General features: G+C 42.5%; 1 protein-coding gene across 10 annotated transcripts in view; it reads left to right on the top strand.

Annotated features, from left to right (window-relative positions):
- Positions 1-26105, top strand: part of LOC129843527 (calcium-dependent secretion activator 1-like) — a 161261-nt gene that overhangs the window by 40187 nt on the left and 94969 nt on the right. For all 10 annotated transcript variants that reach the window (XM_055912306.1, XM_055912295.1, XM_055912298.1 and 7 more), the window contains exons 2-3: positions 1900-2013; positions 9200-9532. In XM_055912306.1, coding sequence (XP_055768281.1) covers positions 1900-2013; positions 9200-9532 — 447 coding nt within the window. The remainder of the gene's footprint in view (positions 1-1899; positions 2014-9199; positions 9533-26105) is intronic.

Raw genomic sequence — 26105 nt, forward strand, 5'->3', positions numbered from 1 at the left:
CATTCACAAACTAAGTGAAAGTGAAAGTTTTGAAAAACCAAATATAGCCAAAACTATATTAAAAAAAGATACAACTGTTATGCATGGAATTTTCGATCCACTTCTCCTTAATGCAACCGCTGTGTCAGACTTCAAAAGAACATTACGGAAAAAGCAAACCATGCAATAATCTGAGTACAGCGCTCAGAGACCAAAACAACCCAAACAGATATCCGCCATGTTGTGTAGTCAACAGAAGTCAGAAATAGCATTATAAATATTCACTTACCTTTGATGATCTTCATCAGAATGCACAATAAATGTTTGTTTTGTTCGATAATGTCCTTCATTTATATCCAAATACCTCCTTTTTGTTCACACGTTTAGCCCAGTAATCAAAATTCATGAGGCGCGATCACTAGGTGCAGACGAAAAGTCAAAAAGTTCCGTTACAGTCCGTAGAAACATGTCAAATGATGTATAGAATCAATCTGTAGGATGTTTTTAACATAAATCTTCAATAATGTTCCAACTGGAGAATTCCTTTGTCTGTAGAATTGCAATGGAATGCAAGCTAACTATCACGTGAACGTGCGTGGTCAGCTCATGCCTCTCTGGCAGACCTCTGACTCAATCCGCTCTCATTCGCCCCCACTTCACAGTAGAAGCCTCAAACAAGGTTGTAAAGACTGTTGACATCTAGTGGAAGCCGTAGGAAGTCCAATATGACCCCATAGACACTGTGTATTCAATAAGCCATGAGTTTAAAAACTACAAATCTCAGATTTCCCACTTCCTGGTTGGATTTTTTTCTCAGGTTTTTGCCTGCCATATGAGTTCTCTTACACTCACAGACATCATTCAAACAGTTTTAGAAACTTCAGAGTGTTCTCTATCCAAATCTACTAATTATATGCATATTCTAGCTTGTATGGCTGAGTAGCAGGCAGTTTAATTTGGGCACGCTTTAATAATAATTATTGACGTAATTGTAATCCAAACCTAACCTTCATTTACTCGTTGTGACTCACTGAGGTTCCAAACTCCATTTTAGACATGGCTGTCACGTCTACTCCCGCTCCCCCTCTCTGGTGCTCATTGTCATCAGTTTACTTATTATTACGCACACCTGCCACCATCGTTACGCGCACCTGCGCCTCATGAGACGCACTTGGACTCCATCACTTCTATGATTACCTGCCCTATATCTGTCACTCCCTTTGGTTCTTTCCACAGGCAGTATTAGTTATGTTTCTCATGTCCAGACGCTACTCTTGTTTTGTATTGTTCCATGTTTTTTGTATTATTAAATTCACCCCCTGTACTTGCTTCCTGACTCCCAGCGTCTGCGTTACAATGACTTTGACACAAATGATCCTATTTACACGTGGTAGTACATTTTGACACTAGAATATATGTTTCTGACTAATATCATTGCCACAGAGGTCGTTTTCAAAGGGATTATTTGCTTTTATGGGCAATCGCTCTTTAAATGAGAGGTGCTCCTGGTACAGCCTGTCTCTCTGGCATGTGGTGTTTACTACAGGTTGTACTTCATTGAGTGACATTATTTCACAAATCCTAGCAAAGACAGAAGGGGCAACATAACAGATTTCATATATAATTGTTAGAAATGTACAGTTTATACACATATTGTTTCCTCATGCTAAGCAAGCACCCCTCCCTCGTCAGAAGCAATCAAATCAAGAGCTATCAAATAACCCCAAAATGTATCTTCTCAAAACACTGAACTATCTTGATTAACGTACGTCAACTGTCTTCCATAGCCATAACCCATACATATGTAACAGGTCGATTTATCCCTACCCATGGCTGTGTTTTAGGACTCTTATTGAGGTGTCCTCTGTGTGATATGTCTGTGTTATTGAAGTATCCTCTGTATGCCCTCTGCCTCCCCAGATCACAGAGCAGCAGCTCCGGCAGACCAACGACCGCTTCAAAGCTTTCCTCAACGGAGACACCCAGATAGTGGCTGATGAAGCGTTCATCAACGCAGTCCAGAGCTACTATGAGGTACAGATTTTTTTTTTCTCTCTCTCTCTCTCTCTCTCTCTCTCTCTCTCTCTCTCTCTCTCTCTCTCTCTCTCTCTCTCTCTCTCTCTCTCTCTCACTCTCTCTCTCTCTCTCTCTCTCTCTCTCTCTCTCTCTCTCTCCCTCTCTCTCTCCCTCTCTCCCTCTCTCTCTCTCTAACCTACAAATGTGTCATCCCATCCGCCGACTGTTTCTCGGCACACCACTGTTACAATACGCTTGTTAAATGAACCATCCTTTTGTCTTTCTTTACAGAGACCGCTATCATGTGTTTTAATCCCGTGTTTCCTATGTGTTGTGGTGCTGAGATAGTGTTAGCATTCAATGCAATAGACCAGGCTGATTAGCTGTCATTTACTGCTGTAACTCAATTAGCATAGACATGAGAGTCGTAAAAAGACCCCCCAGCTCCATCTGCCTCCCGGAACTGTTATCAGAGCTTTTCCTAATAAATCAAAACCCGAGCTGTTGAGATACAGTCTGTCAGTGCTGCCGAAAACAGAGTGGCAGAGATACTGCACCTCTTCCTCAGTGCTGCTCAGTGAATTACTTTCTCTCTCTCTAACTGTAGGGCTAGGAATCACTCGTAGATGGAAGCGGCTGCTCAGTTTCTCAGCGCTCTGTTGCTTTGGCCTGAATTCCAGGGAACTGTTGTGCTCTGTGGGGGGAAAATGGTGGATGAGATGATGCATCGTGTCGTGTGCACATCACATCTATTTACTGACTATATGGATTAGCTAACACGCTATCCTTGTGCTAAAGAGGCTGCCATCGTACTCCCACCTACATTACAGTCACAATTCAACCAGTTCACAAATAGGAGAATTATTGTGCAGATAAAAATACCCTTATATGGGATTTCATTTTCTATCGTCCGCTTTGGATATCATTCCACATGACAGCCGCAATAAAACTATAACAAGATTTACGTAGCTTGGTGAAGATTGAAGGGATCTCCAGTGTTAGCCATCCACGTGTCCGGGTCTGGTAACTTATATGTCTGAAGGTTAACAATGAGGTAAGGTATGGCAGAAGTTTATGCAAGAGGGCTTTATAGACAAAAGAAATTGTCACCCTAAGTAAATATGAACAAAAAAGGCTGTGAAAAGCATTTCATTGTTGTTTATCAGCTTGATATTACACCCAATATATCATATGAATCTAACCTTTAATTGAGTTAAAATAGTTCAAAGAAAAAAAAAAATTGTCATCAAGAAATCATTGGCACCCATGAATTTAGTACTTTGTGCACCCTCCCTTTGTCAAGATAACAGCTCTGAGTGGTCTCCTATAATGTCTGATTGGGTGGGAGAACACATAGGAAGGGATTTGAGACCATTCCTCCATACAGAAACACTCCATGTTGATAGATGACAAAGGGAGTTTAGTCTGTGAGTCACCTCATATTTATACCCCAGTGAAACAGGAAGTTGTGGATTACCCCTTAAGAGTTCCCAAAGACTCAGATGAACTTTAGAAAGTACAATATTAACCGAAATATACATCAATTACATTTTGCTCATAAGAATTTCTAGGGGTGCCAATAATGTATGTTTTTGAATAAAATGATTATTTATTGATGACAATTGTTTTATTTATTTTTACAATTTTAACCCAGTTAAAGGTTAGATTCATATGATATTTTGAGTGTAAGTTCAAACTGATAAACAACAAGGAAATTTTTTCACATACTTTTTTGTTCATATTTACTTAGGATGCCAGTAATTCAGGAGGGCAGTGTACTAGGTTTTTACCTGCATTATGTACCAATCTCAGTTCTATTTTTTTTTGCAGGGCAATAAAGGCAGAGTGTTCTGACAGAGCCTGGTCAGCTGTGTAAATATTGAAAAGTAGCTGTGTAAATATTGAAAAGTAGCAGACCTAGAATTGGTCCCTGTGGGACACCCATTGTTATGTCCAGAAATACCATCATTAAATTAACACTGTGTTCTGTCTTTTATAAGAGGCCATGTATATCCACTTATATCAATACAATTGTAACAACAGAAACATTATAAAACTTAACCTCACTTAGCAAATTAGCAATTACATTTTATGTTGACAAAATTCAATGCTCTCATTGACCTCCATACAAAAAAAATAAACACTTGGTCTTCTTCACTCTGTATTCTCGCACGTACAGAGTCATCCATCTCACTTTGCCTCTTCCTCTCTGCTGAGACATGCCCAAATACAGGTGTCTATCTGTTTCCTGGGCCTAGAAGAACTCAATGTGCCAATGTCAAACAGAACAAATAGATTTACTGTTACAGGCTTGTGCAAGAAAGGTATCTCCCTCTCTCTCTTGTTCTGTCTCTCTCTCAACCCCCAGTCTCGCTCTCTCTCTACCCACTCACGTCAACTTGATTATTTAATTCAGTGCTGTAAATACATAACATAACAGGGTTAAAACTACTGTCCTCTTATTGTAGTGTGTCACTAGTGTTTAATCACATTGGACAATGTGGCCACAATTTAACTGTCACAGTGTAATGGATGCAGGGGCCTGATAGACAGTTTCTCTGATGTGTGTGTGTGTCCGGTGCTATGGCAATGGCCTTGTCTTGCTCACTCCCCATCACTCTGTTGTTAAGGGGATGGAGGATGACCCTGAGAACTGTCTGTCCCGTCTCTGGCTGCTGCCGCCACACACATGCACGCACACACACATGCACGCACACACACACACACGCACACACGCACGCACACACGCAGTCTGCCCTGGCTGCATGGAGGAGTACCAGCTCCTTCTATTGATCACACTGTCATGTCTTTGGCATCATTAAACTGAAGACTCTTAGTTTATCAAATCAATTTTCTGTAATTATTGTTACGTGATTAACTAATCAGGTAAATGTAATTAACTAGGAAGTCGGGACACCAAGGAAAATATTCAGATGTGAGACATTACCAACCTTTCAAAGCACTTCATGGCTACGGACGCGAGTGCTACGGGTCTGTGGTCATTTAGGCAGGTTGCCTTTGTGTTCTTGTGCACAGGGACTATAGTGGTCTGCTTGAAACATGTTGGTATTACAGACTCAATCAGGGACATGTTGAAAATGTCAGTGAAGACACCTGCCAGTTGGTCAGCACATGCCCGGAGCACACGTCCTGGTAATCCGTCTGGCCCCGCAGCCTTGTGTATGTTGACCTGTTTAAAGGTCTTACTCACGTCGGCAATGGAGAGCGTGATCACACAGTCGTCCGGAACAGCTGATGCTCTCATGCATGCCTCAGTGTTGCTTGCCTCGAAGCGAGCATAGAAGTGATTTAGCTCGTCTGGTAGGCTCGTGTCACTGGGCAGCTCGCGGCTGTGCTTCTCTTTGTAGTCTGTAATAGTTTGCAAGCCCTGCCACATAAGACGAGCGTCAGAGCCGGTGTAGTATTATTCAATCTTAGCCCTGTATTGACACTTTGCCTGTTTGATGGTTTGTCGCAGGGCATAGCAGGATTTCTTGTAAGCTTCCAGGTTAGAGTCCCGCACCTTGAAAGCGGCAGCTCTACTCTTTAGCTCAGTGCGAATGTTGCCTGTAATCCATGGCATCTGGTTGGGGTATGTACATACAGTCACTGTGGGGACGACGTCCTCGATGCACTTATTGATAAAGCCAGTGACTGATGTGGTGTACTCCTCAATGCCATCGGAAGAATCCCGGAACATGTTCCAGTCTGTGATAACAAAACAGTCCTGTTGTTTAGCATCTGCTTCATCTGACCACTTTTTTATAGACCGAGTCACTGGTGCTTCCTGCTTTAATTTTTGCTAGTAAGCAGGAAATCAGGAGGATAGAGTTGTGGTCGGATTACCAAATGGAGGGCGAGGGTGAGCTTTGTACGCGTCTCTGTGTGTGGAGAACAGGTGATCTAGATTTTTTTTTCTCTGGTTGCACATTTAACATGTTGATGGAAATTTGGTAGAACTGATTTAAGTTTCCATGCATTAAAGTCCACGGCCACTGGGAGCGCCGCCTCTGGGTGAGTGGTTTCCTGTTTGCTTATTTCCTTTTACAGCTGACTCAGTGCGGTCTTAGTGCCAGCATCTGTCTGTGGTGGTAAATAAACAGCCACGAAAAGTTTAGCTCAAAACTCTCTAGGCAAGTAGTCTGGCCTATAATTCATCACAATGTACTCTACTTCAGGTGAGCAAAATCTAGAGACTTACTTAGATTTCGTGCACCAGCTGTTGTTTACAAATATGCACAGACTGCCCCCCCTCGTCTTACCGGAGTGTGCTGTTCTATCTTACCGGTGCAGCGTATATCCCACTAGCTGAACATCCATGTCGTTATTCAGCCACGATTCCGTGAAACATAGGATATTACAATTTTTGATGTCCCGTTGGTAGGATATTCGTGATCGTACCTCGTCTAGTTTATTTTCCAATGATTGCACGTTGGCGAGTAGTATTGACGGTAACGGCAGCTTTCCAGCTCGCCTTTTCCGGGTCCTGACCAGGCAACCAGCTCTTTGTCCTCTGTACCTGCGTCGCTTCCTCTTGCAAATAACGGAGATGTTGGCCCTGTCGGGTGTTTGGAGAATGTCCTGTGCGTCTTGCTTGTCGAAGATAAAATCTTTGTCTAATCCGAGGTGAGTGATCGCTGTCCTGATATTCAGAAGCTCTATTTTGCCGTAAGATACGGTTGCAGAAACATTATGTACAAAATAAGTTACAAATAACGCAAGAAAACCCCACATAAATAGTACAATTGGTTGGGCGCGCGGAAAAATTCTGCCATTTCTTCCGGCTCCATTTCACGGTAAGGTCTACTGTTGTATTCGGCGCAAGTTACAAATAACATTGTATTTCATTTTGATCTCTGTTGTGCCCAAAATACAGCCAGTGTTCTATAGGCTTCACTATAGTTAGAGAGGTAATCATTGAATCTGAAAGTCATACAAGAGACAGTCAAAGCTACACACAGAGAACAATCACCACTACCAATATCAAAGAATGATGATGGATGATGGATGGGGTATTAGGTGTCTCTCTATGTGAATGCTGGTCATAATGGCCATGCATTCATTCAATTTCAATTGTAAGGGCTGTATGTTTTTTATCTAACCTTTTTTTAACTAGGCAAGTCAGTAAAGAACAAATTCTTATTGACAATGACGGCCTACCCCGGCCAAACACTAGCCCGGACGACGATGGGCCAATTGTGCGCCGCCCTATGGGACTCCAAATCACAGCCGGTTGTGATACAGCCTGGAATCGAACCAGGGACTGTAGTGACTCCTCTAGCGCTGAGATGCAGTGCCTTACACCGCTGCATCACTCGGGAGCACAAAGGGACATAAAGGATCATAAAAACAGTGGAGTCGTATCAGAAACAAACTCAGAAATCAATCCACCATTTCTGTCTATGTTTTCTAATGATGTACAAAGCCTGCCTGTCCATCTTCCATCCCTGCCAGATAATGACCACAGAATACCATAGCTATTGAATTGGGATGATTTGCTTCCCCAGCAGTGGTTTCTGTCAGCGATGCTCCACAGGTGGAGTAGCTCTCTGTGAAATGTCTGCAGTCTTCCTGGATAGGAACCAGATATTAATACAGAGCCCCATCACTCTCCCTGTACTTTTAAGGAGAGAGCAGGCAAAGTATATCTGCTAGACATCAGACTGACTGTAGGACCAACATCAAGCAGTATATTAGTAGGTCAGCTGCTCTATAAAGTAAGTTTGGTTTGGACCAGGAGAGAAAGTCAGTCTGGCAGGTAGTTCTCAGAAACGCATTACCTCTAAAACACACACACACACACACACATAGTTTGGGAATAATGAGAAAGAATAGCATTCTCCCCGTTCAGTCTGAATAATTCAGGAGTAGGGGCTAGGGAGGCCTGGAAGGAGAGTCTTGATAATAGCAAGTGCGTTTCCATCCAATGGCCATCAACATTACTCCCCAATATTTTAAATGTTATATACTGTATGCTGCTCTCTCTGCTATTATGTCTGTAGTTATATTACTCCAGTATATCACTGTAGAGCTCAGAGAAGAAATCTAACACTGCATCGTTCAGTACTCCACCATTATTGTGGTGTGGTACTGCAGTCAGTCACTTTTTTTCTCTTTTTTTTGTCATCCTGCATGGATGGCTACCTTCCATTGGTTCATATTCCATTGCAGCCTGAGTCAGAGTGGTTGCAATCATGTCTTCAATCCGCCCAGCTAGCTAGCATCCAGACGAACACATACAGACACACACGGGATGACCCTAACTTTTGTACTTCTGTACATTGGATCCACAGTGATGAAGAAACGGATGGGTGTGATGTATGGTATTATTTGGTTGGGTGTGTGGTCTTAAATGATATGGTGAACAGACATCTCACATCACCCCCAACAGTCATAACAACTCACGTGTGTCTATTGTACAAGACATCCGGTGATAATGAGTATAAAATATTCATGTATTAGATATATAGTGTAGACTAAGACTAAAAGGGTGACTCATCATCGTCTGAGTAATTATATATAGTCAATTCCTCTTCAACCTATATGGTCATAATAGAGTCTACTCGATACAATGAACATGTTAAATAAAACACACAAAAAGCTATTAGTTGTTTATCGTCGGTAATACTGTAAGATCCATTTTAGTGGTTAGACTCTTACAGTTGCAGCGTAAATGTTTCAGTTATTTTATTATATATTATCGTTCATATGTTTCAACAACTACATGCTCTGCTGTTTGCACTCCTGCTCCAGGTGAAGACATGCCACCGTTAGCGCTTTGAGATTCTTTGTAATGAATGTTATGAATGAATGTAATTAAATGTACTATTATCTGTAGCTGCAGCAGCAGTCTGACCCTATCAATCTGTACTTGTTACGTGCCAGTCATTGACGTCACATTGCTCTCCCTCTTTCTCTGTTGTAGTAGATTTTCAGATTCTCTATTTGCAATTATTGTACCTATGTTTGATTATGTCATGTAATCTACATTTATATGAGCCAAATGTGTGTGCTCGCCCTTTTATGACACTGATGATGGTTAAGTCAACCAAAATAGTTGCCTTATTTATGCACGTTATTGCACTGAGCACGTCCTAAAAAATATCCTCTATTTTTGCATCTGAGCCTCCTTTTGAAGTGGTATTCATGTTTCCAACAGTGTGCGGTTATCTATTCTTTCCAACATCTCTCTCTGTGACCACAGGTGTTCCTGAAAAGTGACCGCGTTGCCAAGATGGTCCAGAGCGGGGGCTTCTCAGCCAATGACTGCAGGGAGGTGTTCAAGAGGCACATCGAGAAGCGTGTCCGCAGCCTGCCCGAGATCGATGGCCTGAGTAAGGAGACGGTGCTCAGCTCCTGGATGGCCAAGTTCGACACCATCTACCGCGGGGACGAGGACCCACGCAAGGCTCAGCAACGCATGACGGCTAGTGCAGCCTCTGAGCTCATCCTCAGCAAGGACCAGCTCTACGAGATGTTCCAGAACATTCTGGGTATCAAGAAGTTTGAGCACCAGCTGCTCTACAACGCCTGCCAGGTAAGAGCAGGCGTTAGTAGAGGGAGGGTGTGTTTGTACGCATCACTGTGAAGTATGGTTGCGTCCGAAATGGCACCCTATTCCCTGCACTGCTTTTGGACAGGGCCCATCGGCTGCTATTTCTGACACATCTATGTGTGTGTACATCACTGTTGAAAAATTACTGATAGATCTTTCCCAGTGGGCAAAACTGACTGGTTGCAATGACGTCATCATGATGTTGCAGACAGTTTTGCCTGCTGGGTGAAGTATTGTCCTCATGAGCAAAGCCTCACCTAGTAAAAAGAACAAACAAAAAACAATGCAAGGCCCAGAACAGTGCAGCACTTGCTACTGTTGTTTAGGCTATACCTGCAGCTGTACAGATTTTGCTACTGTAGCTGTCTGGTTTTTTACCTTGACTAGAGGGCCTGTTTTCCATTCATAAACAGGCTCTTCCTATTCTTTAATTTTGGCTGAAACAGCCTTTTTAACATTTTTATTATTGTTATTTCACCTTTATTTAACCAGGTAGGCCAGTTGAGAACAAGTTCTCATTTACAACTGCGACCTGGCCAAGATAAAGCAAAGCAGTTCATCAGGTGAATGAATATAAAATAACATGTTCAAGAGGGAGATAGCAGAAAGCCAAAGCAGGGGTATATTCATTACGTCTTGCAATGGTAAAGGTTTACATTTTAAGAACCAAACGGAAGCAAACGGAACTGTGAGGGGACCTACCTTAATTTGTCCAATAGAAATTCATGTTTTTGTAACAAAACATTTTCCATTTTGAGTAAACAGTTTCTGTTGCAAAACATTTTGCAACAGACTAAATGTTTTGCAACAGAATCGGCGTAATGAATACACCCCTGGTAAATCACAGGCCTATCTGTCTTATAGCCTTCCCCTGGAGAGCTAGCGCTTCAATCTCCACCCTATTAAGAGTGACATGTTGAGATTGCTAGAGGATAATGGTGGACACCAGGGTGCCCGTGTCAGAAAATAACTCTCCCCGCAGCACTGCTTCACTTTTACAACAGACTATGGGAATGCTGAGACTAAGAGAGCAGATAGCAGCGCTAATATATTCTTCTTCCAGGAGCTTAATTAAAGTCTGATCACAGGAAGCATTCAGTGCCAGAGTTAAGATACATTTACATTTCCTCATAATTTAATACATTAGCAACCACACAAGTGAAGAATCTCTTTCTCTCCCATTTCGATTTAATGCACGTTGCCCTCGGAAGCCAATGAATTGTTGAAACAACTTAATTTCGGTCTGAGCGAAAGAAGTTACTCTTACTCTTTGCTTTGTCATTAATGTTGTATAAAATTTGAAAGGTTGCAAACCCAATGGCGTATCCTTAGGTGCAATTTAACAAATGGTGCCTACTTTTAATATTTAAACACAAACTGACGTTTTTTTCCTTCAACTGAAGTTTTATGGCAGATTGTGAATGCAGACTGGGTTACAATGTGAAGTTAAAGATTGATCGTAAATCCCGATCCATGTTCCATCTCTCTCTGTCTCTGTCTCGCTCTCTCTCTCTCTCCGAACCTTCATCTGTTGGAGGGTTTGTCTCACGCTGAGATAAAGCACATCCCCTCTGAATCTTCCCATAGCCTCCCCACAAATTCACTGTGCTTTAGATTCTTCCCTGCTCATCCTTTGAAGATGGCTAACCTAGTTTTCCTGTGCTGCCTGGCGGCAAAGCGGAGCAGAGTAGAGCCGCTAGTGGAGGGTCATGTCATGAATGAGGACACTGTGCGGTGGTGGTGTGGTGTGCAACCCCTCTAAACATGCTCTAAACCCTGCAGAGCTGCAGACAAAGAAAACGCCGCTATATTTTCAATATCATCGCTTTCTGTATGTTCTTTTGGTCCTTTAGATTTTTTGGGGGCCATGGAAATGGTAGGCTGTTAGTAGGTAAACACAACTTGTTATTTTATTTAGGTCAGGGCCGCTTGCTTGTAGCAAAGAGCTAACCTGTTCAGATTGATTTACGATTTGTCTGGAACAAACACACATGCCTGAAATATACTTGCACATATTCACACACACACGCACGCACGCACGCACGCACGCACGCACGCACGCACGCACGCACGCACACACACACACACACACACACACACACACACACACACACACACACACACGGACACATACAGATTGATACACATACACACACACAAACGTTTATACACACAAACACACACATGCACAGATGACTATTGCACACATTAACACACTAGCGCAGAGCAATCAGAGTCGGGACATTAAAGCGTACTAAATCTCTATTCCATTGACCATCTTGTCACAGCAGTCAATACATCACTGCTCACAAGCAGCAGAATGGCTCTTCTGCTGACAACTGATGCCTTTTTACCACAGTGTTCAATATGACAGGAGCAAAAATTCAACATCTCATGCCTGATTTTCTGTAGCTGCATAGAGAACAACAAGGTCTCACCAGATTTAATGGCCTGCGGATCGGTTGTTTGTCTAATGTCTGTTGAGCAGTAAATAAGTGTATTTGAAGGATCTTTGATGATTTTCATTCTTTATGATGGATGCTTTTCTGTTAAAGGGGAAATCCAGGATTTAAATAAAACAACAAAGGCTGTATGTCATTAATTTAATAGTGCAAAAATGGATGTGCCAATAACAGATTGCCCCTTCGTCCAATCTACAGGTACCTGAACACTTGAACTGGACTGACCACCTGCTTTGATTCTCCGCACCTTAGCACACATCCACTCACATATGCACACACCCATACACACACACTCACATATACATTCATGCTACACACACATCACAACTGCTGCTACCAGACTCTTATTCTACAGTGCATTCGGAAAGTATTCAGACCCTTTCCCTTTTTCCACATTTTGTTAAGTTAAAACCTCATTCTAAAATGTATTAAATTGACATTTTTCCTCAATCTACACACAATACCCCATAATGACAAAGCAAAAACAGGTTTTTAGAAATGTATTAAAAATAACAAACTGAAAAAACGTATTTACATAAGTATTCAGACCCTTTGCTATGAGACTCGAAATTGAGCTGAGGTGTATCCTGTTTCCATTGATCATCCTTGAGATGTTTCTACAACTTGATTGGAGTCCACCTGTGGTAGATTCAGTTGATTGGACATGATTTGGAAAGGCTTATACCTGTCTATATAAGGTCCCACAGTTGACAGTGCATGTCAGAGCAAAAACCAAGCCATGAGGTTGAAGGAATTGTCCGTAGAGCTCCGAGACAGGATTGTATTGAGGCACAGATCTGGGTAAGGATACCAAAACATTTCTGCAGCAGTGGAGGTCCCCAAGAACACAGTGGCCTCCATCATTCTTAAATAGAAGCAGTTTGGAACCACCAAGACTCTTCCTCGAGCTGGCCCCCCAGCCAAACTGAGCAATTGGGGGAGAAGGGCCTTGGTCAGGGAGGTGACCAAGAACCCGATGGCCACTCTGAAAACAAATAATAATAATACATTTTATAATAAGGCTGTAATGTAACAAAATGTGGAAAAATTCAAGGGACTGTGCACTTTCCAAATGCACGGTATGTCTTATTGGCTGGTGATGACGCTATGGGCGTAGTACTTGGTGGGCTCTCCATGCAGCGGAAGGATTGGACGGCGGCTTTAGGGAAAACAAAAGGAGGCGGTGTGTCCTTTCTCCTAAATAACAACTGGTGTGCTGCTTCAAGTGGGAAGTAAATTTCAAGCTTTTGCTCACCTGATATAGAATAATTAATGGTAAGCTGCAGACCCTTTTAACTGTATGGGGCCATGAACAAACAAGAAACCGCTCACCCAGAGGCAGCATTTCTGGTGGGTGAAGACTTTAACACGAGGAGACTTAAAACCGTCCAACCTCACTTCTACCAACACGTCTCCTGTGCCACTAGGGCCTCTAAAACTCTAGACTACTTTTATTCTACCCACAGAAATGCATACAAGACCCTCCCTCGTCCTCCCTTCAGCAAATCTGACCATGAATCCATTCTCCTGCTGCCTGTTTACAAACAAAAGCTCAAACAGGAAGTACCAGTGATGCGCTCAATACGGAAGTGTACGGACGAAGCAGACGCGAGGCTACCTGAATCCCCCAAAATATCCTAGTACAGACTAGGATATGTTTCAGGGTTCATCCGATAACATTGAGGAGTTTACCACAACAGTGACAGGCTTTATCAATTAGTGCATAGACGACCTCCCCAAAGTGACTATAAGAACGTATCCCAAACAAAAACCAAGGATTACAGGCAACATCAGCGCTGGGTTAAAGGCTAGAGCTACCGCGACGCAGAACTCCCAAATGAGCTAAATGACTTTTCTGCTCGCTTCAAGGAATATAACACTGTGCCTTGTGTGAAAGCCCCTGCTTTTCCAGATGACTGTGTAATCTCACTCTCCGTGGCCGATGTGAACAAAATGTTTAACCTGTCTAGGATCAGCGTGGCGCTAGCGGCACCCCCCCCCCCCCCCCCCCACTGAAAAACCAATGCCGCGAAATTCAAAAAAATTATTTTTTTAAAATATTTAACTTTCACACATTAAAGTCCAATACAGCTAATGAAAGACACAGATCTTATGAATCCAGTCAACATTTCCGATTTTTAAAATGTTTTACAGGGAAGACACAATATGTAAAGATGTACATCTATTACCTAAAAACACATTAGCATAATCCACCATCTTTTATTTGTCCACCAACACCAGTAGCCATCACCAATTCGGCTAAACTAAGATATTTATAGCCCCTAACCAACAAAAAAACTCATTAGATGACAGTCTGATAACATATTTATGGTATGGGATAGGTTTTGTTAGAAAAAAGTGCATATTTCAGGTATATGGCATAGTTTACAATTGCACCCACCATCACAAATGGACTAGAATAATTACAATGAGCAACGTGTTTACCTAACTACTAATCATCAAACATTTCGTAAAAATACACAGCATACACGAATCGAAAGACACAGATCCTGTGAATACAGACAATATTTCAGATTTTCTAAGTGTCTTACAGCGAAAACACAATAAATCGTTATATTAGCATAGCACATAGCACATAGCAGCCCAGCATTGATTCTAGCCAAAGTGGGCGATAACGTCAACATCGCCAAAAATATATTAATTTTTTCACTAACCTTCTCAGAATTCTTCAGATGACACTCCTGTAACATCATATTACACAATCCATATAGAGTTTGATCGAAAATGTTTATATTTAGCCACCAAAATCATGGTTAGACAATGTGAAATGTAGCTCAGCTGGTCAGAAAATGTCCTTGCGCCACTTAGACAGTGATCTACTCTTATACATAAATACTCATAAACGTGACTAAAAAATATAGGGTGGACAGGGATTGATAGACAATTTAATTCTTAATACAATTGCGTTATTACATTTTTTAATTTATCCTTACTTTTCAATACAGTTTGCGCCAAGCGAAGCTACGTCAAAAAACATGGCGTCCTAAGCCACTAAAATGTTTCGACAGAAACACGATTTATCATAATAAAAATGTCCTACCTTGAGCTGTTCTTCCATCAGTATCTTGGGCAAAGGATCCTTTCTTGGGAGAAATCGTCTTTTGGTGGAAAGCTGTCCTCTTGCCATGTGGAAAAGTCAACTGCGTTCGGGATGAACTGAAAAGCGTGCCCAACTTTTCACATCGTTGCAAAAATAAATGTCCCAAAATCGCACTAAACGGATATAAATTGCTATAAAACGCTTTAAATTAACTACCTTATGATGTTTTTAACTCCTATAACGAGTGAAAAGATGACCGGAGAAATATAACAGGCTAAACTAACGCTTGGAACAGGTGCGCGCCGGTGTCCACTTTGCTCATGACGCAGCTCCCAAAGAATGACTAGCTTCAGGGTTTTTTCATTTGTAGGGCCTGTGAACGTGCAATCGACCCCGTTGGAATCGTCATCACGTAAAGGCATCCAGGGGAAGACGTAAGAAGTGTCCGTATAGTCATAGCAACGACAGTGCCCTTTTAAATGACTTCAGAAGAGTGGCCAACATTTCTCAAATCTGACTCCATGTCAGGGAAATTGCTGTAGAATGGGCTCTGTTCCACTTAGAGACAAAATTTCAACTCCTATAGAAACTATAGACTGTTTTCTATCCAATAATAATAATAATATGCATATTGTACGATCAAGGATTTTGTGGGAAGCCGTTTAAAAAATTAGCCACATTAGCATAAGTAGTCTAAACAGCGCCCCCATCCCCAACAGGTTAAAACAGGTTAACAATCCCAAGACCACCGGGCCAGACGGAACATCAGGGCATGTTTTCAAAGCATGTGCAGACCAGCTGGCAGGTGTCTTCGCAGACATTTTCAATCTCTCTTTGTCCCAGTCTTTAATCCCAACATGTTACAAGCTGACCACCATTATCTCTGTTTTCAATAGCTCCAAGGTAACTTTGGAATGACAATTGCACCGCCCAAAGCGCTATAAAGGGTGGTGCAGACAGCCCAGTACATCACTGGGGTCGAGATCCCTTCCATCCAAGACCTCTATACCAGGCTGTGTCAGAGGAAGGCCCGGAAAATTGCCAAAGACTCCGGCCACCCAAGCCACAGACCTTTCACTCTGCTACCGTCCAGCAAACGTTACTGGAGCATCAGCTTTCGGACCAACAGGCTTCCAGACAGCTTCTACCCTCAAGCTGGTTGATCAGCTGCATCAGGTTAGTTACAAGTAGGGTTGGAGCGAAAACCTACAGGAGGGTAGCTGTCCAGGAACAAGGTTGGACAACAACTTGACCTGACTAAATGGCTCTCTCAGAGGCGTGTGACAGTCCTTAGTGTGTGTGTGTGCGTTCGCTTAGCCACTACAAGCAACGATCAAGCTACTCTATCAAACGCATCCATCCAGATCAAACACAAATCATTTAGCCTTTCTGATGGTGATGGAGGGAATGGCATATTTTCTCCCTAGAAAGGTGGCCTCGCGGGGGCGTGAGGCACTGAAGAGGCGTTCTGAATGAGTTTGTGCCAGTAGATGACTCAAACACCACCTGGAGTTTATTTAATGAAAGCACAATCAGACGTAATTGGCAGAAATTGTCGGGCTTCAGCAAACGCAGTCAGAGACAGAGAATGTAAATGTGCTTTTGCCTGTATTGTGCTCACGCATAGCAATGAGATGAGTTGGCCTTGCAGATCTCTTTCACATGTTAACTAACATTTACCATTTTAGGTACTTGGATGATCGTTTGCCTTGCTGAAGAGGTTGCCACAGGAGGTGATAATCACACGTCATCACGAATGTGATGATAATCACACCTCAGAGTTCAGTCTCTCAGCTCCTCTCAAAAGGCTGCTTGGGTGCTGCTGAACGGTTACGGACACTATGGATGGATGTGGCAAACAATTAATATTATTCACATAATCACATCTCATATGGATCATATGTGTCCCAAATGGCACCCTATTCCCTATATAGTGCACTACTTTTAAACAGTATGGTTTTTGTAACAAATAATAGTAGACACTCAGTAACTAATGTATTTGTACTTACAAAGTACATAAAGATAGCCTAACTCAAATACATTTGACAGAAATGTATTTTTTGAAGATTCTGGGTCTCAAATTGAGAGTGGGAGGAATAGCATTAGTATTATTTTTTTTATTTTAGACTACTGTTACATAAGAGAATTTGCCATTTCATCGGTTTTGTTTTGTTCTCCCGTCAATGCGTAGGGTTCATGTCGACAATAGCCTGGGTTTCCAATTGAGATTTGAGTGGGGAAAATCATATTCATAAGGCATTATTTATTTATTAGCCCCAACAGTACAGTTGTATAACAGAATTTTAGATGTTATCTATAGCATGATCATAATGCTGAAATGTTGCTCTCCCATCCATTTACAGTACAGTGCCCACTCCCTAGTTCCTACCTGCTGTAATCAGGAGGAGGGACCTTAACAGCCATTGGGGTTCACATTGACAATCGTTTCCATTATGTGCAGCTCTCATCAGCCATTGTTGCTGTGTGAGTCACATGAAGGATAGGCTGGCCGTCTTTACAGTCTCTGTTCACTCGGAGGCGTAGGAGGTACCTTCAACAGCGCTAGAGTTTGTGTGGGTGAGAGAGACGGCAGGTAGCCTAGTCGTTAAGAGCGTTGGGTTCAAATCCCTGAGTCGACTAGGTGAAAAATCTGTTGATGTGCCCTTGAGAAAAGCACTTAACCCTAATTGCTCCTGTAAGTCGCTCTGAGTATGAGTGTCTACTAAAATAATTATAATGTAGAATGCCTGGGCTAGCTACAGTCACTTGCGTGTGCTAGCTACAGGAAGGGAATATCATTTCAACAGGAGCAAGGCTATTGTAAGATTTCACATTTCTTGTGAAAGGAGTTTGGTTGGACAGTATGGACAGTGGACAGTTTTATTCATACACAGATACGCAGATAAGGAAACACATATGCACGTGTACATATACAAGTAAAGATGTTCTGAATAGTTAAGAGTAGAGGACGTTTATGCTGCACTTAATGCCTCTAATATAAATAGGTAAGCACTTGAAACTTCGAACCTCAGTACTGCATCTAGAGGCATTCGATGAAAGCAGATTTGGTCTCAGGTTAGTGCTATGACACCAATTAACAGGGTCAAAAAAAAGGTTGTTAGTGGAGTGTGAAGCTCATACAGTGATACAATGATGCAGTATAACAACGTCGCTGACTGGTTGAAAAACCTTCCTCTTTCTCACGCTCTCTTCGCTCAGCTATTCTGCTGTGTGATCATGAATATTTACCCGCACGGATGAACTCTCTCTCCGGCTAAAATGATTCTCCCAATCTCAAGTGGCAGCTTATTCGATTACCTGGATCGCGCACACGGCGCGATGTCAAAGCGGAGGTAAGAGAAAGCAGACAACATCAAACTGAACCTCTAACTCTAAAGCGCTAATCACAAACCCACAGCCAACAGACAGAACATATACACACACGGGCACATGAATGCACACACACACACACCAAATTAGCCAGTGTTACCTAGTGTTAATTTTCCAGTGTAACATTTCTAGTGTAACATTTCTAGTGTTGATTCAGGAGTTAAAGTAACTCAGTGGCATAAAAGCACCCCAGTGTGGGTGTTAATAACCAGTGTTGAACCAAAACCATCACCATCATTATATTATTCCCAAGCGTATTCTATTGCAGGTACATTTTTTAAATGTTTGTTTTAAAATCTGTTTTTGCATGTACATTGCAGTTGCGGCCCGCCCATTATGGCGTTAGGGATGGCACCCCACTTGTGATACAGTACCAGTCAAGAGTTTGGACACACCAACTCATTCAAGAGTTGACATGAAAACTATCAAATAACACATATGGAATCATGTAGTAACCAAAAATGTGTTATTTTTATATTTTCGATTCTTAAGTAGCCACCCTTTGCCTTGATGACAGCTTTGCACACTCTTGACAATGTAGAAAAGAGTAAAAAGAAAATAAAAACCCTGGAATGAGTAGGTGTCCTAACTTTTGACTGGTACTGTATATATTTTTTTATGTATTAAATGCTCATAACAATTTGGTAAATAAATTATAACAGCAAAGTAAATGGACCATCTTGGGGCGCTCAAATGTGCATTCAGTCAGAACTTCTGGGTCTCCATCTCTCGTGCCAGACGGCTTACTTCAGCACGTGAGACTAAATCTGCTCTATCAGGTACTGATGGAGCTAAAGCAAAAAGCTAATTGTAATTAACCTTTTGTCAATAGGGGGGCGCCATTTCGACTTTGTAAAAATTAGTTCCCAAATTAAACTGCCTCTTACTCAATTCTTGCTCGTACAATATGCATATTATTATTACTATTGGATAGAAAACACTTTCTAGTTTCTAAAACCGTTTGAATTATTTCTCTGAGTGAAACAGAACGCATTCTGCAGCACATTTCCTGTCAGGAAGTGAGATTTCTGAAATCGAGGTCCCTGTTCTAGGGTCAGTTTATAAGTCCCCATGTAAGCTATGGGGCTACATGCACTGCATAGGCCTTCCTCTAGATGTCAGTAAGCGGTGAGAATTTGAATGGAGTGGATTGCACCATCTGGGGCACTACAAAAGCTCATGGAACGGAAGTACCGTTCTTTTCAACGGGGCGCCTGGCGCAAGAGGGACATCACAATGGCATCCTGAAAAGCTTTCGTTTTAGCAGTTCTATATCTCCGGCTCTGATTTTTATTTTTATTTTGTCTTAAAAACCTCATAAGGTAGTTAATTTAAACCAACTTATAGCAGTTTATATCAGTTTATTGCGATTTTCTGGAATTTCTTTGTCTTGCGCTAACGCGAGTTGGACACCTCTCCGGTGGATGGCTAGCGTTAGCTGCTATTTCTACAGGAGAAGAAGACATCTTTCAACCAAAAGACGATTGTTCTGGAGAAAGGACACCTTGCCCAAGATTCTGATGGAAGCTCAGTAAATAGTAAGCAGTCTTTATGCTGTTAATTCGTATTTATGTTGACAAATGTCAAATAATAATTCCGCCATGAATTTTGGTGCGGTCTCGCTTTAGCGCACGCTGTATGCGTAGTAACGTTAATTTTAAAAATCTAACACAGCGGTTGCATTAAGAACTAATGTATCTTTCATTTGCTGTCCAACCTGTATTTTTTTAGTCAAGTTTATGATTACTTATTGATTAGAATAAGTGCCTCTCCAAGATGGCGCCGGACAGATTGCTTGAAGTTTGGCCACTAATCACATTGTATAACCACAATTTGTGCCGCTAAATATACACATTTTCGAACAAACCCTATATGCATTGTGTAATATGATGTTACAGGACTGTCATCTGATGAAGAATATCAAGGTTAGTCAAAAATTATATATCTTTTGCCTGTTTGTTACGATCGCTAACCTTTGCTGCTTGTAAATGGTTTGTGTTTCTGGCTATTGTGGTAAGCTAATATAATGCTATATTGTGTTTTCGCTGTAAAACACTTAGAAAATCTGAAATATTGGCTGGATTCACAAGATGTTTGTCTTTCATTTGCTGTACGCTGTGTATTTTTAAGAAATGTTTTATGATGAGTAATTAGGTAATACACGATGGTCTCTGTAGTTATTCTAGTTGCTTTGGTGAGAGTTGTGATGGTGGCTGCAATGGTAAACTATGATTTATTCCTGAAATATGCACATTTTTTCTAACAAAACATATTTATTGTATAGCATATGTTATCAGACTGTCATCTGATGAAAGTGTTTCTTGGTTAGTGGCTATTTATATCTTTATTTGGTCGAATTTGTGATAGCTACCTATGCAGGAAAAAAATGGTGGAGTAAAAAAAGTGGTGTCTTTCGCTAACGTGGTTAGCTAATAGATTTACATATTGTGTCTTCCCTGTAAAACATTTAAAAAATCAGAAATGATGGCTGGATTCACAAGATGTGTATCTTTCATCTGGTGTCTTGGACTTGTGATTTAATGATATTTAGATGCTAGTATTTACTTGTGACGCTATGCTAGGCTATGCTAGTCAGCTTTTTTACTGATGGGGGTGCTCCCGGACCCCGGGTCGGTGCCGGTCGGTGCCGGGTTTGTTCCTCTGGGAATCGAGGCAGCAAGCAGGGCGCTCTGGCATCACCCCAGGTGAGCCGGCACCATTCTCACCCAGAGCCCTCTGTTGTACATATGTTTGTGTCTGTTACGTTCCCTGAATTTTCCCCGCATTCCCAGCATAAGGCGCTCGTTGATTCAGGCGCGGCTGGGAATTTTATTGATAGTGCTTTAGCCTATAGTTTAGTGATCCCTATTGTTCCCGTGGATGTACCCTTCCCCGTTGACTCCTTAGATAGTCGACCATTACGGTCAGGGTTAATTAGGGAGGTCACGGCACCGTTGGATATGGTGACGCAGGGGGGTCATATGGAGAGAATTAGTCTCTTCCTTATTGACTCCTGCGTTTCCCGTGGTGCTGGGCCTACCCTGGTTAGCTTGTGTCGTGTCTTTGCCATCATTAAATTGAAGACTTATAGTTTATATAAAAGATTCCTGTAATTAGGGATTACGCGATCAACTGATTAATAACGTAACTAATTATCTATGAATTTGGGGCACCGGGGAATGTATTCAGATTACAAAGTTATAATTTCCCAATAACCTTTCAGATATTTTCATATCTGATCAATAGTCTTCTGATTAATGATTTATTTATTTTGCCTCACGTTAGTTTCATTCCAAACGTCGTAAATTGTTGGTTATCTGCACGAACCCAGTCTTCACTATGAGTCATCCATACATCAATTGTCTTAAATCATTTATTTATTACTAACTAAGTAATTCACAGAAATGGATAAACAAACTTAAAATGGTTACATGAAATGATAGGAGAAATATGCCCTAGTGGGCTGAACCGGCATGGCGGCTTGTTAGACAAAGGGGAAATGGGGGGTTCGACTAAGAAGTCACTACAGAGTTCATAATTATAACAATTGACATGCTAATCCTTTACACCTGAATGCTCACTCATTCGGGAACAATTGCAATCAATATATATATATTTACGCTCAGTGTGTCGTCTTGATCGCTGATGAAAAGTTAGTTTCTGTTGGAGAGTTTTGTCCGTCTTTCTCTCTGTGTTGGTTAGAGGAGATAGTTCAGAGTGACATTCATTCGTTTCGTTATCGAGTGGATGTTTCGGCGGTTGTCGTTCTTCGTGTTCAATGATACCGAATTCCTAGCTGCAGACTAGTAGTCAATATCAAAGACTTGTTCTTATTCTGTCGGTATAGTCTAAGAGTTTAACCACGTGGTATGGTTAAAGATTCAGCAATGGTACACGACCTTCGTTCTCCTCCTAATGGAGAAAAAATATCTTTTGAATTTCGCGCCCTGCACTTGAGCTGGCTGTTGTCATATTGTGGGCGGCCTCGGGCTTGCAGCCATAAGAAGTTAAACAGTCCAAAATCATATTACACAATTATACAAACAGTATCATACTCACTCATTCATCTTATAAAACAATTAGATGTAAACCTCATATCTGAGGCTATTATATAAACAGCGGTATGGTAATGTTGCCACACAGTCTCCCATGAGTTTCCCAAGTTGTGACAAACGGACCAGTTAATAGCTGGAATCTTCACCGATCTTTTATACTTTTTCCGGAACATGAAATCTGTTCGTACCTCAAGTTCTGTGAGGTGGAAGAAATCCTTTTGTCCTGAAAGTTTACCCTCTCTCTGTACCGATCGTTGTTAGGTGAAAGAGAGGACCAAGGCGCAGCGGGATAATGATACATCTTCTCTTTATAATGAAGACGAAACAAACACTTTTACAAACTAACAAAACAACAAACGACCGTGAAGCTATATAAACAAATAGTGCTAAAGAAAACAAAGATAACTATGGCCAGGGCGTGACACTCTCTAATACTGTTTGGCCATGAGGAGATTCTCAGGAGTTTACGACATCTCTCTGTGACCACAGCATGGGTTGGAGGAAAGGGTGAGACAGGGAGTGGCAGGGAGAGGGGGATGGGGCTTGATGTACCCAAACAGGCAACGTCATGACACTTGTCATAACCCCACTGTTTCTTGGCCACAGAGGGCTCTCACGTGGTGGTCGCGAGAGTGCTCAGGTAGGTGTTTAGGGGTTTCCGTTGGTGCTACTACGGTGGAAATTCCAGACCAGGTCTCCACCGTGTGCATTCCCCCTGAATATGCCGATTTGGCTCTTGCCTTCTCCAAAAAGAAGGCGACTTAATTACCACCTCATCGACTGGGCGATAGATCTCCTGGTAGACACTGCACTTCCCAGGAGTCACGTGTATCCCCTCTCACAGGCGGAGACGGAGGCTATGGAAACAATGATCATCCAAATATAGTGTGCTATCATTAATTAATGAACAACATTATGATTTCCTATTTTACCATTTTATGAGTATTAAGTAAGTTAATTCTTTATTCAGGCAGCCATAGGCTGCAGATGGAAGCATAAAATTGTGCAATAAAACAATCTCTGACAAGGACATGAGGGGAAACAGAGGGTGAAATACACAACATGTAATGGATGGTATTGGACCCAGGTGTGAAGGAAGACAAGACAAAACCAATGGAAAATGAAAAATTGATCAGTGATGGCTAGAAGGTCGGTGACGTCAACCGCCGAACACTGCCCGAACAAGGAGAGGGACCGACATCGGCGGAAGTCGTGACAGTACCCCACCCCCCCCCTTTGACGTGCGGCTCCAGCAGCGCATCGGCACCGACCTTGGGGACGACCCGGAGGGCACAGGGCGATCCGGACGGAGATGGTGGAAATCTCGCAGCATAGAAGGATCCAACACATCCACCACCTGAACCCAGCATCTCTCCTCCGGACCATACCCCTCCCAGTCCACGAGGTACTGAAGGCCCCTCGCCCGACGTCTCGAATCCAGTATGGAACGAACGGAGTATGCCGGGGCCCCCTCGATGTCCAGAAGGGGCGGAGGAACCTCCCGTACCTCAGACTCCTGGAGCGGGCCAGCCACCACCGGCCTGAGGAGAGACACATGGAACGAGGGGTTAATGCGGTAATCGGGGGGAAGCTGTAACCTGTAACCTGTACCTCGTTCACTCTCCTCAGGACTTTAAATGGCCCCACAAACCGCGGATCCAGCTTCCGACAGGGCAAGGGGAGGGGCAGGTTTCGGGTTGAGAGCCAGACCCGGTCCCCCGGTGCGAACACCAGGGCCTCACTGCGGTGACAGTCTGCGCCCACTTTCTGGCGCAGTACGGCGCGCTGAAGGTGGACATGGACGGCCTCCCATGTTACCTCTGCATGCCAGAACCAGTCGTCCACCGCAGGAGCCTCTGCGCCAAGGAGTCAGAACCGGCTGATACCCCAATACACACTGGAAGGGAGAAAGGTTAGTGGAGGAGTGGCGGAGCGAGTTCTGGGCCATCTCTGCCCAGGGCACGAACGCTGCCCATTCCCCCGGCCGGTCCTGGCAATAAGACCTCAGAAACCTACGCACATCCTGATTAACTCTCTCCACCTGCCCGTTACTCTCGGGGTGAAAACCTGAAGTAAGGCTGATCGAGACCCCCAGACGTTCCATGAACGCCCTCCAGACCCCCATAACAACTATTATAATGTAATAAAAACATTAGAACAATATCTTACCATTTTCCACAACATCATGTTAAAAAATGAATGTTTGTTTATATGTAAAGTACAGGTGAAAGGTTTGGACACACCTACTCATTCAAGGGTTTTTCTAAATTGTTTTCTATTTGCCACATTGTAGAACAATACTGATGGCATCAAAACTATGAAATATCACATATGGAATGATTAAGTAAACAAAACAAAGTGTTCAGATTCTTTAAAGTAGCCACCCTTTGCCTTTATGACAGCTTTGCACACTCTTGGCATTCTCTCAACCAGCTTCATGAGGAATGCTTTTCCAGCAGTCTTGAAGGAGTTCCCACATATGCTGAGCACTTGTTGGCTGCTTTTCCTTCACTCTGCAGTCCAACTCATCCCAAACCATCTCAATTGGGTTGAGGTAGGGTGATTATGGAGGCCAGGTCATGTGATGCAGCACTCCATCACTCTCCTTGGTTAAATAACCCTTACACAGCCCAGAGGTGTGTTTTGGATCATTGTCCCACTAAGCGCAAACCAGATGGGATGGCGTATCGCTGCAGAATGCTGTGGTAACCAGCATGGCTAAGTGTGCCTTGAATTCTAAATAAATCAGACAGTGTCACCAGCAAAGCACCCCCACACCATCACACCTCCTCCATGCTTCACGTTGGGAACCACACATGCGGAGATCATCCGTTCACCTACTCTGCGTCTCACAAAGACAGGGCGTTTGGAACCAAAAATCTCAAATTTGGACTCATCAGACCAAAGGACAGATTTCCACCGGTCTAATGTCCATTGCTCATGTTTCTTGGCCCAAACAAGTCTCTTCTTTTTATTGGTGTCCTTTAGTAGTGATTTCTTTGCAGCATTTCGACCATGAAGGTGTTGAGATGTGTCTGTTACTTGAATTGGGCTGCAATGTCTGAGGCTTGTAACTCTAATGAACGTATCCTCTGCAGCAGTAACTCTGGGTCCTCATGAGATTCAGTGTCATCATAGCGCTTGATGGTTTTTGTGACTGCACTTGAAGAAACGTTCAAAGTTCTTGAAATTTTCCGGATTGACTGACCTTCAGTCATTTCTCTTTGCTTATTTGAGCTGTTCTTGCCATAATATGGACTTTTACCAAATAGGCTGTCTTCTGTATACCACCCCTACCTTGTCACAACACAACTGGCTCAAACACGTTAAGAAGGAAAGAAATTCCACAAATTAACTTTTAACAAGGCACACCTGTTAATTGAAATGGATTCCAGGTGACTACCCCATGAAGCTGGTTGAGAGAACGCCAAGAGTGTGCAAAGCAGTCATCAAGGCAAAGGGTGGCTACTTTGAAGAATCTCAAATATAAAATATGTTCTGATTTGTTTAACACTTCTTTGGTTAGATGCTTCCATATGTGTTATTTTATAGTTGATGGCTTCACTATTATTCTACAATGTAGAACA

This window comes from Salvelinus fontinalis, chromosome 3 (genome assembly GCF_029448725.1).
Source record: "Salvelinus fontinalis isolate EN_2023a chromosome 3, ASM2944872v1, whole genome shotgun sequence".
NCBI classification, from domain to species: domain Eukaryota; kingdom Metazoa; phylum Chordata; class Actinopteri; order Salmoniformes; family Salmonidae; genus Salvelinus; species Salvelinus fontinalis.